Source organism: Drosophila navojoa, chromosome 4 (genome assembly GCF_054131105.1).
Source record: "Drosophila navojoa isolate 15081-1374.11 chromosome 4, UAZ_NAV_1.0, whole genome shotgun sequence".
Lineage (NCBI taxonomy): Eukaryota > Metazoa > Arthropoda > Insecta > Diptera > Drosophilidae > Drosophila > Drosophila navojoa.
Genome location: NC_142892.1, coordinates 2,088,837 through 2,104,351, shown reverse-complemented (window position 1 = coordinate 2,104,351; position 15,515 = coordinate 2,088,837). Strand labels below are relative to the sequence as shown.

The 15,515-nt window shown below is 39.7% G+C and overlaps 2 protein-coding genes across 2 annotated transcripts; one reads left to right on the top strand and one right to left on the bottom strand.

Moving 5' to 3' along the window:
* Positions 1 to 2,461: 2,461 nt before the first annotated feature.
* On the bottom strand, positions 2,462 to 15,258 carry Mipp1 (Multiple inositol polyphosphate phosphatase 1). The gene is made up of 5 exons (XM_018102590.3): positions 15,094 to 15,258; positions 4,301 to 4,563; positions 3,998 to 4,234; positions 3,595 to 3,836; positions 2,462 to 3,523 (listed from the first exon to the last, which is right to left on the bottom strand). Exons 2-5 carry the CDS (start codon positions 4,559 to 4,561, stop codon positions 2,869 to 2,871), a joined length of 1,395 nt encoding a protein of 464 aa, XP_017958079.1. The 5' UTR covers positions 4,562 to 4,563; positions 15,094 to 15,258; the 3' UTR covers positions 2,462 to 2,868.
* On the top strand, positions 6,036 to 6,548 carry UQCR-6.4L (Ubiquinol-cytochrome c reductase 6.4 kDa subunit-like). Its single transcript, XM_018102591.3, has 2 exons — positions 6,036 to 6,198; positions 6,264 to 6,548. The coding sequence occupies exons 1-2, from the start codon at positions 6,131 to 6,133 to the stop codon at positions 6,388 to 6,390; spliced, it is 195 nt and encodes a 64-aa protein (XP_017958080.1). The 5' UTR covers positions 6,036 to 6,130; the 3' UTR covers positions 6,391 to 6,548.
* Positions 15,259 to 15,515: the final 257 nt, after the last annotated feature.

Here is a 15,515-nt window from a genome sequence, read left to right as displayed (position 1 = left end):
GCTGTGCACAAAAAAAAAGAAAGCATGGAAAATGAAATGCAAAGCTCAATAGCTGAGGCAGCAAATGAAAAGCCAGCACAAATTTCCATGAAAAATCAAAATATCTACCTCAATTTATGTTAGTTATCGACAGCAGAGTGAAATTCACATTTGCCAAGCTCATCAAATTCACAACAACAGACGGCCATTGACTTGGCCAACGTTGGCAGCCCAGTAATTAACCAACTGCCAGGAGAGAAATGCCAGCAATGGAAACTGACTCGGGCATCCTCAAATCGTCCAGTGAAAACAGCTCAGCTTACCTGAACTGCCGTTCTGGGTCTGGGCCTTTAGTGGCGCAAATTGTAGCCTGGCCAAAGGTTTTGGCCCGCAGCTATGCAGCTTCATTTGCAGCCGGGCCAAAGTATTTGACTAATGCTGGCCCAAATGAGCTGGCAATTAACACAATAAAATTATGGATAGGCAAGCATACATCTGAAATTATACAATTATCTATGTATATCCCTCAAGTCTGCAGCAGACTTTCTCCATTTGCCCATTTCAGCAGCTCATGCACTTGGGCATTGTAAAGTTTACAAAATCTAGCGCGGCATTCCTCCTCCTCCTCCTCCTCCTTTGCCACGCCCACATCCAAACACAGCTGATTTATATACAGTTGCTTTAACTCTAGCTCCTGTTTTAGTCTAATGAAAACTCTGGCCAAAATGCCCCGAAAAATGGGACCAAAGATAAACTTGCCTTGTTTTTTGGCCATATAAACAGGCCCAGCCACGCCCCTCGGCACCCACTAACACACAGTCAACGTCCCACATACACTCTACATCATGTCTAAGTAACTATAAAGCACTTTGGATTGCCCCAACACAGACACACACACACACACACACACACAGACACACACACACAGTGTCGAAACAGAATTCGTTGGGGCCGTTAGAATGCCTCACGTGGAGCTGGGCTTAGGGCATGTGAACCTTTGTTAAAGAATCCCAGTGGGGGTGGACGTTGGGTGGACACTGGACGACTATGGACTGTGTGTTGCCCCGGACAACGGCGTGTGCCGTACAGCGACGGCAACACTAGTCAACTAAGATGGGAAATAAAAAACACATATTGCTTAAAATTCGCTGTCGTTGCCATCGCCCATCGCCCATCGTCCGATGTTCGCTGTTCGCTGTCCGCTGTCCGACGTCGAAAATCCAATGTCAAAGGCAAACTGGCAGCTACTCAGGTGCGTGGGCTCCCACTTATGAGTGGCTTTTAGTCTGGTCTAATACGCATCATTAGAACATTTAACAGGAAGCACGTGACGGCTCAAAATGTAGGCGGCACAGTATTCGTGTCTTCCCAACAAAAAACAAAAAGAAAGGAAAAGGATTCCTCAGGTGAGCTTTTAAGTTGTGATTTTTTGTTCGTTCATGTAATTTTAAGGCACTGGAAAAGTGTTGGAAAGCGTTGGCTTTAAACGTGCAAAAAGGTCAAATAAACATTGATAAAGAATTTGTTTATATAAATAAATAATAATAATATAGATATATTATTCATAATCATACAGAAAATTAAACTCGTTTATTTGAAATCGTTCTTTATCATCAATTATATTAAATAACGAATTAAAAATTAAGTCAAGTTATTATATTCTCATTGCTTGCATTTTAAATGCGCGCGCCAAATATTTCTCAGTGCTGCCACTAACGCCAGCCGTGCTGCCACACTTTATATTGCAATTTTTGCCATTCACAACAACCTTTAACATGCGATAGCTAACTATCGATAGCTGAGCGGCCACGGCCAACAAGAATTTGCAAATTTTAAATGAAATAAAAACAATCAACATTATATAATAAATGTATATAATAATAGATATTACATATCAAATTTTCTTTTACTACGTTATGCACAAGAGACTCTTATGTAGATAATTGAGTTTGAGTGAATAAATATCCGTGAATGTAAAAAGCTCACTTACCAGATTACAGTTTACAAATTTATAATGCTCTCCTCTTCTGGCGTACTCTTACTTTTCACTTCTGCACTGAATATGTCTAACTCTCACTCTCGCTTTTAGCACTCACACAACACTAACTGTTTTATTTATTTAGAAGCACAAACAAAATAAACTTAAGAACAAAATAATTTCACAGGCAAAAAAAAAAAAAAACTCAACTGATCAAGATCAGCAACACGCACACACTGGCTCCTTTGGAACAATGCTCAAGCTCAGCTGGCACACACACTAATACTACAATGACAGCAAAGAGAGAAAGCGCTCTCAAATTATCTGCAATGTTTGTCTTTAAGCAACGGTAATAAAAGCCCTGCGACCAATCCAAGTAAAGAGAGCGGCCATTGGAATTGCCTTGCTTTTGTGCTGCCAAGCCAGGGTCAACAGTGCAGGCAAAATTTATAGTCCATGCTCTCAACATCCACAGAATCCACAGTATCCACAACATGTTCAACGTTCTCTTAAAATCGTTTTATTACATATTTTATTTTTATAAAGCTATTTAATTGTTAACATTTGTATTAAGTTGTCACAAGCAGAGTTTAATAATTAATTTAAAAAAGCTATTTGTGTGTTTGTTTGTGTGTGTCTGTGTGTTTTTTGTTTCTTGTCTAATTGCTGTGTAAGAAGTGTTTGTTATAAGTAGAAAATTTACATAAATTGAAAAATACTTTTAATGCCTCCAACGCACCATGCGATGTTTTTTCGTCGCTATGTTTTTTTGATTTTGTTTTTTTGGTACGAATTTTGTACATTACATATTAGAGACTAAACTAAGTTGGATCGGTGACGGTTCTGTGTCGGAGTTTTTGGGAAAACTTCTATGGAGCCTTGACAGATCCACTCCCGATCCTTGCCAGTTTCTAGTGCATTAAGTAGACAATGGCAGCGATTAGTCCGGTGACCAGCATCGAGGCACGGCCCACGGATGCAGCCGATCGACAGTAATACTCATCACAGTCGGCCTCCAAAATGGTCTTGTACTGGGCGAGTACGTCCGACCAGTTGCACAGGCCGACGTTGCACCAGTCCAGCTGAACGGCATTCTGATTGAGGAAGAAGACAACCTTCTCCTTCTCCAGCGAGGCGGGGCAGTGGTATTTGACGCCCACAAAGTTGGCGGCAAATGGACCCAGCTGGCTGGTCTTCCAGCGACGACTGGCCGTGGAATCGTAGTTATCCGCGCGCAGCTTGATGTCGTCCTTGTTGATGCCCAGCGCCGTGAGCAGCGTCTGCAGACCCGACGAGTGCGCGAAGTAGGCCACAACATGTGGCGAAACGGGACTGCTCAGGCGAGCGACCATGTCCTGGACGGCACGGCAATTGAAGCGAGTGTTCTCCTCGAAGCCGTAGCCCGTGCCGTAGTAGTACTTCAGATCCTCGGCATATTCCAGCACGGTCACCTGCTCCGGCAGGAACACGCCGCACCACACACTCGTGCGATCCACCCGCCAGGCCTGCTCATAGCGGCACATATCGAACATCAACTTGATGTCATCCTCGGCCAGGAATGTGAAGCTGTGCAGGGTGAGAAGGGACGGAGCGTTAGCAACGGATTGGGATTTGAGCTCAGCTCACTCTGCACTCACCCAAGTCGTTTCGTAATATCAGCCATGGTGCGATTCCAGATGGCGCTTGTGCGATATTTCTGGTACTCGGAGCCCTCGCCCTTGTAGTTCTTGTCCTTGAAGTCCGAGCAGTAGTCATAGGGACGCAGCAGCAAATCCTTGTCGGGTATATCCGCAGCCGTGGCCACACTCGCATCTCCGAAGAGACCCTCGGCAAAGCCCTTGAAGCTCTCCGCGGTGCGCTGAGTGTCCGTGTGACGGAACTGGAGAGGGGAGCGAAGAGAAAGGGATTACAAATCGTATCTCTTTAGGGTCTATAATAGACTTGAAAAGCTAGTTCATGTAGAGCATGCCAGGGATAATACTTGGAGTCTCTATTTCTTATAGATCATATCATGTATTCGAATTTATTCCTCATTCTTACCAAATAGTAGCTGTCATTGTATTTGCCGGGCAGCACTGTGGGATAGTAGCGCTGGTAGAGCTTGGCTGTGCCGCGCATATCCTCGTAGCCCTGGCTGGTCAAATGCTCCGCAATGTCAACCGTAATGCTCGCATTCCATTTCCACATCTGGATGGCAGTGAGATCGATGAGGCACAGAGCATTCTCGTCGGGCTTGGTGCGGAGCACGCGATAGTTTTTGATAATGGCATCGCGTAGCTACAAGGAGGACAAATGAAAAACCATTAGAGATGCGTTCAGTTGGGAAGAGGACTGGGCACCCACCTCCTCCAGTCTAGGCGCCTCCCTGATGGTGCCTGGCGTGGGCAGACGTGTGCCATGTCTGTGGTAGATCCACATCTTCTTCGGCTCACAGCCGGGCACCTGGTACTGCTTGTCCATGTTGGTGCCCTTGACGATCTGGTAGGCCGTCTTCGAGCTGAACTGGCGCGTCTGTGGCCGTTCCGTATCCTTGCCAAAGCAGTAGTCCTGCTGCTGCTGCCCATAGGCCAGGCAGGCCATCATCAGGAGCAAAAGCAGACGCATGACTGCAATGGGGGTGCAAAGGTAAGGTAAGTAATCGTTGGTGTAAAAATTTCAATGAAATTTAAGTGGGCCCAGCCCAGGATTTTGTCGAATATCCTTGAACTGTCGTCCAGATGTCATATGTGTGGACAGGGACAGCTGAACAACTGAACAGGTGTGTGTCTCTGTGTCTCTGTGTGTGTGTGTGTGTGTGTGTGTAGAGGTGGAAGGCGGTCACTAGGTGTGGCATTTAAATTGCTTTACTCTGCGCGTCTGCCAAGGAGTTGAGTTGAGTCAAGACAATAAAGGGCAGGGCCCCAATACGAATTTTTTTTTTTTTCCTTTCTACCCATAAGAAAATGCTAGCACACACGCATACACACACACACACACACACACACACACACACACACACACACACTCATGCTGACACACATACAGCTGGAAATTAGGCTAATGATTTTGCGACTGACAAATTGCTGCAGTTTTGCCCGGCTTCAGCTAACCTTAGTCATCATAAAATCCCACTAACGCCTCCCCCTCCCTCATCCTCTTTGATTGCCCCGTTTCCCTCTGCCAGGCGAGTTGTTTGTGTCATTAAAATAAGCCCATGTAATGTTTCAATTTGTAGCACAATATGTTTACATAGAGCGTTACCCGCATCCAAATTAATTTACAATCGATGGGAACTACGTACACCCAAGTGATACGCTCGAGCGACGCCTTCCTCGAGTCTGTCCTTAATCAATTGACAATATAAACTTGATTAAACCAATTTGTATACGATAGTTTTTATTCATAGTATCATCTCTCTGTAGACCCTTTGCTGGACACCTCCATTAAATCTTCCGTAATGTCTTGCCCTCACCCCACGCTTGTCACTCAAAACACCCTCTAAAACTCGCTCTCTTAATGATGACACAATGTTCGCATAATTAATAAAAATTTTATTTACTATTTTAATTAACTGTAAACGCTCTTTACATACGATATAATTTGTTTAACTGTACAACTTAGATATTAAAGTACTCTATAGTTATTTGCCCTGACCTCTATTTGGACTCTCTTGTCCCTCATACCTCTTCCATCATCTATTCGTGCCAAAATCCATTTGTAGATCAATTCCTAATCTATTTTCCAGGCCCCTTTCAAGATTTCTTTCATTATTTCTTCTTTTTCAACTTTTTTTCTGTATCACTTCCCATAATATTTACAAGACCATTTCCTACATTTTCTTCTCTATTGTAGACCTCCAGTTTTCCTCCTTTTTAAGGCTCCTTTCTAAGAATCATTCAATATCTTTGGACCCTTCCAACACAAACTGCTTTACTTCTTCATACACCCCTCAACAAATATTCTCTGCTACGCCTCTCCTAGACTCCTCCTGGAAATCCATCCAGACTTTCCCTTATATTCTATGCGCTTGCTTCACCCCTCCCTGTACCTCTAGACGTTTCTAGCCCCTCTCCATACACTTCTCTAAACATCTGTCAAATGCAGTAGGCTTGGCTCCCTAGCTAACTGACAGCTCTAAAGAACTCATACAAATTTGTCTTACGCACTTTCTATTTGCCCCAAAAAGTCTCGAAAATGTCTATCAAGCAGTTGTTAGCTAAGCTGAAGCCCACCAAGGCTCAAAAGACAATGGTCACAGTCTTGTAAGTAGCTATAGCCATCTCAATATATATATCTACCCAATATATTTTACTTGCCACGCCCACAGCATACCATCCGCTGCCACCTTTGGCATGGCTGCTGGCCTGGCCGTCATCTATTTTACCGACTGGCGTCTCATAACCAACTATATACCGCTCTACAATACCAAATATCCCAAGGAGCCAGCTAAATAAAAATATCCCGTAAATACCCTGTAATTGAAATTGCATTCAAGATCGGTCTCTCCACAATTTATAAAACCTCAATGTATTCCGCCTGCCCATTGAAGGTCTTTCGCATAGTTCAATAAACAGTTGAATTCGAAATCTATCTATGTACACATATATATACCGATATTTGTGTGTCTCTGTGGGACTGTGGGGTATATGCATTCTGTGTCTGTGTGCTGCCACAATGCAAAAGTAAATAAATTGCTGCCAATCAAAATAAACACACATAAAATCAAAACTGTGAAAAAAAAACTATTAAATCGAGAAGACAACAACAACTTTTTAGTTTTTAGTTTTTGAGACCAAAAATAGATCGAAGAGAAGCGAGAAGAAGATTGGACTATAAATCATATGATACCCTGTTGATAATAATTAGAAATATACTTTGATAGATTTATGTTAAGTGAAATCTCATTCAATAATTTCTTTGGCTACCAAGCGACCTCAAGTTCTACTCGAACTACAGGGTATACAGGGCTGTGTTCACTTCATTTTCTCCTTTTGCCTACCTAATTTGTATAGACAGCTGAGATCTACTTCTATATCTCACATACCTCCCATCCATTCAAAACTAGCCCATGCACACCTCCAATTACAGGGTATCTATGGAGATGAACGCACATCTGTGCTCATTGTTTACAATAACAACTTCGGCAGACGCTGCCCTAATGCAATTGTGCAACAACTCGCGTCACATTCGTGACGTCAGACAGCAAATGGAGCAGGAGACGGGAGTGGGGCACACGAAATGGAGCTGGGCGATGGGTGATGGGCGATGGGAGGCAGGCCACGAGTAAAGCTGCACTAAGTGCTGTCAGTCGCAATTTTCCAATTTCAATTAGACGAACAACGCGAGGCCAACACCAAAAACTATTTCCGAAGGCCAGCTGTGCAGATGGAGAATCGAGAAGATCCGAATCCGAATCGTATGGAAACTGAGATGCAAAGCAAAACAGCATTTGATACACGTTCAGACTGTGATGAGGGTATATTAGTTTGGTGTAATGTCAAGGCATACATGACACCTAATATACTAATTTTTCCATTAGAGACTTTATATGTGGATCTTATACTCTCATACACCCTTTAGGGGCGTGGCAATTTAAGATATCTTTCAGCTGCTATAAGATTATAGATTATTACTGAGTATCCAAGAATATGAATATGTATATAGCTATATAGAAATATCTGCGATCACAGCTAATCGATTCCACTCTATAATGAGTATTATGCAGTCAGTCATGCCCGCCAGGCACATGCCTACTCAACTTATTTATATTTCAAGACCGTCTTAGCGATTAATTGCACATTGAATGGCGCTGGCGGGGGTAGAGGCTGGGCTGGATTGAGGCAATGTGGGGATAGCTGCGGCTACCCTCCAATTGCCAATGTAATATTCCCACCCACTCCCAAGTGTGCCGCCTCTCGAGGCCCGTTTGATTCGTGCAATTGAATGCGTCGCCTTTGTTTTCTCAATGCGAAATTAAAATTCCAATTTGAACGGCGCGCATCTGCTTAGATCACTGCGAGAGCACTATCTATACGGTACATACGTATATACACACAATTATATATACTATTCTGCCTATATCTGTATAGCTACAGTTAACAATCTAAGCTGCCCCCGCGAGCCTTGCCCATCCTCCGCCGACAAGGCAACTGCAAATCGCGTTTATGCGTTTTAAAATAGCCATTAAAATCGCTTTATTATATTCCTTATATGTACCCTCCTTGCCTTGTGGGTATTATGATATGTACAACGCGTTGCGACAGACAACTTTGAAATCGAAAAGTGGACATATACACATACATACATACACATACATATATGCCTGATAAGACTCGAGTATGTTCGTTCTATCGCAACGAGACAGTGCTTTAGCATTTCTTATTGACACTTGCCATGGATTAAATATATAAAAAAAGACAGTTGAATCGTTTAGGGGGCTCATATAAGGTCTATGTAGTAATAAAAATTATATGAAATCAATTTCAAATCAAAATTTTATTGTTTGTGATTATTTTATATTTATGATCAGAAATATGTAAGAGCTTTGCCGACTGCATTCTCTGATATGCCACGCCCTCTATCCACCATACCTAATTGGTCTTTATAGTCTTTATCATAAAATAATGCTCAAGATATTTTAGGATTTGTTTAAATCTATATAGTATAATATATAGTATAGAGATATATTCGATCAATAGTCTTTATAGGGTCCAAATTTTTCACTCATTACTCAGTTCACTTTCGCAAATGAGTTAACATTTTTTTTTTTATGAAAATTCCGAACTTATTTATGAAAGCATTAAACAGTTATGTAAATAGCTCTATTATTTGCTAGCTTTAAAGCAGATAAAAATCCATATTCGCATTGATATTTAGTGGTATTTAAAAGGTAATGGTACTTAAAACTATCACAGCTGTATAAACATATACATATATGTATATATTATTTGCATACTGCCTAATAAAAATTCCATTATTAAAACTATAAAATTCATGTTGAATAAATGTTGAGCGATTTTTGCCTCAACAAAATATATATGATTTATAATATATGAGTAAAACTATTAAACTCTGCCATAACTTAAGCTCTAAATTTATGTTTATATTCTGAAATCATTTTTAAATAAAATCCTGTGTATAAATATATTTACATATATACACATATATATATTTATACACATATACATATATAGTTAGTTATACACTTGTTCATATTTCATCGTTATAAATACAATTTAATTCGTGCTATTTCTCATTTGTTTTTACTATGCCTTAGTTGATTTATTAATTTATTTATGTTTTCATTCGACGTACGTGACATTTACTAATTTTTGCTTAATTTTACGCAGAAAATTTCGCATGCGAAAAATTTTCTTCCTCGTGCCGAAATATATATACATATACATATATAACTAATATTTATGCTGCCAGCTGCCACAGATTTCATATGGTACAAACTGACCAAAAAAACAAAAACAAAAAGTCCAATAAAATAGAGCTCCAATCATAATTTAATTGATTTGTTATGGAGGCACGCAGATAGCCAGAGCTCCAAAAACAAAGAGAGATCTGACTCTCTCTCTCTCTCTCTCTCTCTCTCTCTCTCTCTCTCTCTCTCTCTCTCTCTCTCTCTCTCTCTTTCTCTCGCTCTATCGATCATTGAACTCAGCTCTGCAATTTTTTAGAGATTACGCAACACTGTTAGATATGAGCTTCGAGCATTTCTAGTTGATTGATAAACACGCAAGTGCCAAGCGTTTTCTTAGCGTTTCTAGCGCGTTTTTAAACGCTTAGCGCTAAATAATCGCTGCTTAATTTGCAAGTGCCTGTCAAATCTGACAGTGGGTTAACAAAATTTGTTGTTGGCACTGAAATAAGCTACTATGTGAAACTAATAGCATCGGCAGAGAAATATGTGAATAAAAAAAATCTAATAATAATAGGAAATATTTTAGGAAAATAGCTAGAATAGTAGATCAAAACTTGATCAAAAAAATTTATAATATTAAATGAATGCAAAAATGATTTACTTAGCACACTTAAATATATATATATATTTATACCCTGAACCCATTGAAAATGGGAAATCAGGGTATAATGGTTTTGTTAAAATGTATGTAACGGGCAGAAGGAGGCGTGGCAGACCCCACAAAGTATATATATTCTTGATCAGGGCGACGAGCTGAGTCGATTTAGCCCTGTCCGTCTGTCTGTCCGTCCGTCCGTCCGTCCGTCCGTCCGTCCGTCCGTCTGTCCGTATGTTTGAACGCGTCGATTTCAGAAGATATAAGAGCTAGAGACTTCAACTTTTTTTTAAAATGTCCGTATATATCACGCGGATATCGAGTTTATCACTAAAAAACGATAACTCATTCCGATACTTTTTTATCGATAAAAAACCTTATCGAAGATCACTTTAAAAATTATATCTCCTACATCTTTCAAGCTAGAGTCTCCAAATTTAAAATGTATATTAAGACGCATGTCATACAATTTCGGTTTTTGTTAAAATTTACCCCCCACCCCTTAATCAACCCCCTCACCCTCATCTTTGTAAAAGTCGTATATCAAATACTAGAGACTTGTGCTTCGGTATACACATACATTTCAACATTATGATTACTTAGAATTATGATTAGATTAGAAATTAAATTATTCAACGAATAAGTTCTCATAATATTGCCACACTGAAGCGCAACTCAAGCGCAATCGCCTGTATATGTGAGTGTGTGTGTATGCGTGTGTTTGTTTGTATGTGTATGTGTGTGCGTTTGTTTGTTTGTATTCGTGTGTGTGTGTGTGTGTGTGCGTGTGCTAATTATTATTGAAATATCAGTTGGTTGTAGGGTTCAGGGGATCTCGTAGTCGAGCAGTCTCGACTAGATCTTTCTTACTTGTTTTTTTCTAATTTTTTAATTAAATTTAAAATGTATATAAAAATTGTTTTGTATTTATATTGATAAAAAAAAATCATTAATAATTGATATATATATACATAGCAATGCTTATAGATATATTGATTTTGCATTTGAGTTTCCTAGTGAGCTTTTCTCTCAGTGTACCAATTAGCGAAAATATGCAAACTGTTGTGTGTATCAACAGAGATTTTAAAGCGGTCAATTAGCATAAGATGAAAATCGAATGTAAGCACTTGATAGGAATATATGTATATATGTACATACATATATACCGGAATTATATAATTAAATATGCTGTACAGCAGCTCTTCAGCCGGAACGATAGCAAGGAAATTTATATAATAATGAACTGAAATTAAATAAAAAATAAAAATTGTCTAGACTTGGGAATGGAGATTTCATTGATCTGCGTCTAGTTAGTATGCAAGAGACATGGGCGAACCCTTTAGGATACATGTATATACTATATATACGCACACACATGCACATACATATATATGTACATCCAATTGTAATCAAGTTTGGGAGACATGTCTGTGCCGCATTTGAAATTAGACATGTCAGACGATTCCCCAATGAAGCGCTTGATCTTCGCTCAGTGGGCAAAAAGACATTTTAATTTATCACTTCTCTCCCTATATATACATATTGATCGTCTCAATGTCTGTCTGGCTCTTCCGCCCGCTCTCGCCCTCTCTCTCTCTCTCACTCGCTCATTCTCTATTTAAAGTGTTGACCTTAAGGGTATAGTTAGCTATTGATATGTGGTTGTGGGCAGGAGGCGGGGGGCGCTGAGGTTGGGCAGGGTCACAAACAAAAATTTCCACACACACAAATTTTATTTTGACTATTGGAATTTTGTAAGAGTTTTCGTGTATTTTTCTGAATTCCGTAATGAACTAAACCAAAAAAAAAATTATTTGGCAAAAAACAAAAGATGAGCGTGTCGTAAAAACTTAAAAATAAATAAAAATACAAATAAAAATTCTTAGCTGAAAGCGAATGTTTGTGTCTTATGTAGCAAATTGAAATTGAAAACATTTTCAAATCAAATATTAAGTAATACCCATTAAACAAGAAAGAGAAAGACTCGAAGGCAGAGCTAAATTTGACATCAAACGCTATTTTCAGCGCATAAAAGCGGAAAAAGTGGGAAAACTGTTTGTTTCTCTGTTTCCCTTTCGCTTTCTCTTTCTATCTCTCTATCTATCCATCTCGTTCTCTCTCTGCTTCTGCTCTTGATTTTGGTTAAGGTTAAGTGCAGATACTGCCACTAAACGTCTAATGCCAAAATTCTATTTGGCAACGGGGCCAAAAACAATTATATCTACACTCGAAGAGTCCAAAAGCAAAGCATTTCTTTTTTTTTTCTCTCTCTTGACAAATTTTGCAAAATATATTCAATTTTATTTTAGTTCGAATGAAAAATGAAAAGTGACAAATGTGAAAACTATGGAAACTGTTCACAACCCATGTGAGGGTGTGAAATGACGTGAGGTAAAGGAAAAACCGGTTTTCCAAAGTCGTCGAAAACCAATTTTCATGTTGGCCTAAAAGTCGAGCTGCGATCAGGTAGCCACACACTTGAAGCGCTAACAGCAAACAACGCGACACAAAACAAATAGTTAAGGCATACACACACACACACACACACACACACACACACATGCGCCCATCTATTCCCATACACCTTCACACACACTATCAAAGCAAGCAACTGTGTTGTGCGACATTCTTGCATACAGTTATTTGTTTTGATACCCTAGGTAAATGCCTTCCAGCGGGGCATGCCAGTTTTATATATGTGTGGGTCTGGGATTAGCCTAGAGACGAGTGCATCTGGCTTATATTATTTGTGTTTGATAAAGATCAGAAATTGCTTGAAAACAACTGAAGCAGGTCCAGCTTGATTCTCTGTGTCTTCTATGTGAGATCCTCTATCTGCCCTAGCTGGGCTTACTCTATATAAGAACAGTCAGGCTTCCTGCTCAGCTTTCTTTATTCTACATACATATTGTATTCTAGGGCTCTGCTCACTTCATTTGCTGAACTTCTCAATACGCTTTTCTTTGCTTCTATTTTTACCTCTTAACTCATAACTCATAACTTTATAACTCGAAAACTATAGCAGCTATAGGGCTCCCATTTGGCAAGTGAATAGTCTTTAAGTCCTTAAATATAAGAAAATATTTGGTTTACTGGTTACATCAATTAAAATTGGGAAGCTGCGTGCTCACATTAGACTACCTACTGATATAAGGAATGTGCTCAAAGTCGAGCAGCCAGACCCGCGTGTAGAGTCTATTATAAAGCCCTATTGCTCAGTCTAAATACGTCAGCTTTCCAACACTGCTTAGACGAACTACAGCACATCGTCTCGTCGCTTAAGCCCTACGACAACATGACTCGCTTTTCATCTATTTATCTTTAGTTTTTACCAGTTTGTCCAAGGTTTAATGAGCCACAAAAGAGAAGAAGAAGAAGAAGAGGAGGAAGAACAAGTGGGAGACGAGCTTGTTTAATTAGCTCCAAGCGGGCTATTATAATATCTGGATCTTATTTTCCTTCTTTTTTCGGGTTGTGGGAAGTCGCGTGCTGCACTGCCTCGTGGCAAGTCATAAATCTGTATACCTGGCGTGGGCACATTGTGTGGGCATGTGGGCGTGGCATGACCACTGTTTATCCTAGGGCCGAGCGATTTGTTTAGCTTATCTCGGGCCGTGTACAACGCGACAACGAGAACGACAAAAACTTTTTAATTGTTCCACATAATATCATGCACAGGCATTATATTCATTTCTATTTCAAGTTTCGCTATTCTATTTCGTTTCATTCTTTCATTTTTTTTTTTTTTTTTTTTTTTTTGGGAATTTGTTAATTCATTTGAGTGCCAGTTAATTATTTTGATTGCGCGCGCTTTAGAATGCGTGCAAAAAAAAAAAAACAAAAACAAAAACGCGTGCGATTTGCATGCGATTAGAGAGAGAGAGAGAGAGAGAGAGAGAGAGAGAGAGAGAGAGAGAGGGAGAGAGAGTAAACTGAGTCAGCGAGAGGTTTGAGCCGTTTTACCAACTGTTTAACCAAGCCCCGCAATTTCGGCTGCCTAGAGGAGAGTTCAGTAAACCTAGGCTAATGGCCGATAAACAACTCTTTCCAGCGGAAATCGTTTAAAAGACAAAAGAGTTGAGAGATCTGCAAGAATTAAACGAAAATGCAATACACTGCATAGAGATAAGATAGGAATATGGTAAATAATTATATTTGCGAATCAGTCTAGAACAAAGGCTTGTGCTATTAATTGAAGAAAGTGCTAAATATATGGAAATATAAGATCTATTGTAATGAAACTATATCCAAGCTAAGAAACTATATCCGAAAATTCAATATTATAACCAAGTTTAATATCACTTCGTAAAGTATTTGAAATGAGCAAAGTTTTCTTCGTACAACAATTAAATATAATATAAATATTTGCTAAATTGTCACATCACACTTGAATAAATAATAGGAACTAGCACAGCTTTCCCCGGCTTGACATCAAATTTAATTGTGGCTATAAATCTTTGAGACAGAAAATAACAAGGTAACAACAAACACAGTTAGACATGGCTGCAACAACTCCAATGCTCGAGCAACTCTTCCATATATAATTACAAACTCTGTAGAGTACCAAATATTTGACATACTTTACGACTTAGTTAAAATACCTTTGGCTAGGGTAAAAAATCACACGCTGCGTGAAGAAGCAGCAGAAGAACAACACACAAAAAAACCAAAACAAAATGTTACCAAAGACTTGATTTATGTCGTGCCCCCCGCCCCGCCACGCCTTCTAAATCAAATTTCAGCGATTTTTCATTCATATGCAAAAAGGTGGCTCACAAGAAAATTAGCCGGGAATTCGGTTGAGCATTTTGTTGAGCTCATCAAAAAGTCGAGACAAAAATTACAATGTTGATTTCATTGTTGTTGTGGTTGTTGTTGTTGTTGTTGTTAGTCAAATCAAATGTCGTGTCGATGCGAGAGTCTAAGGCGTATCGAGTCTGTTATATAACTAATATTAGACTATTATTAATATTTGACGACAAACAGGTTTTCTCGCACATAAACAAATGGTATTCGAATTCTTGTTCTTTGTTTTTGTTGTGTTTAATAATTAATGGGGCACTTGTGCACTTGCTATTTATATTTGGTTTTATTAATGAATAAATTTCTAAAATGGCAACGTTAACAACAGACCTATATATACGTAAATATTTGAAATGCACTCGGCGGCAGCGCGTATATTAATTTGATTTCTCAACCGTTTCACACAAAGCGGTTAAACAGTCAAACGGGCAGCGTAACGTAACGCAACTCAACCGCACACGAACGCGTCTCGAATGGAACTGAAACGAAACAGCGTAAGGCACGAGCATTTATAGCAAAGCACGACGTGTGAGAGCGCAACTCTGCTAGCAGCAGAGCTCGTAGCGGAACAGTTGAAAGGCAAGAGCAGAGCACAACACGAATATCGTGAGAGCCACCACCAGAGCTGCAGCAGAGCAGCGGCAGCAGAGCAATGCACATCGAGCATCAAAAAGCGCAGCAGCAACAGAGTGAGAAAGAGAGTGAGAGAACAGAGCGCAGCAGCAGCAGAGTGTAGACAGCACAGCAGTGCC

Bases quoted from the DNA above. Each gene is read 5' to 3' on its own strand.
- Mipp1 (XM_018102590.3), bottom strand. From the start codon at position 4,561: ATGCGTCTGCTTTTGCTCCTGATGATGGCCTGCCTGGCCTATGGGCAG. The intron at 4,235-4,300 runs GTGGGTGCCCAG...TCCTCCTTGTAG, and splicing joins AGGCGCCTAGACTGGAGGAG to CTACGCGATGCCATTATCAA. The intron at 3,837-3,997 runs GTAAGAATGAGG...TCCCCTCTCCAG, and splicing joins ACAATGACAGCTACTATTTG to TTCCGTCACACGGACACTCA.
- UQCR-6.4L (XM_018102591.3), top strand. From the start codon at position 6,131: ATGTCTATCAAGCAGTTGTTAGCTAAGCTGAAGCCCACCAAGGCTCAA. The intron at 6,199-6,263 runs GTAAGTAGCTAT...CCACGCCCACAG, and splicing joins AAGACAATGGTCACAGTCTT to CATACCATCCGCTGCCACCT.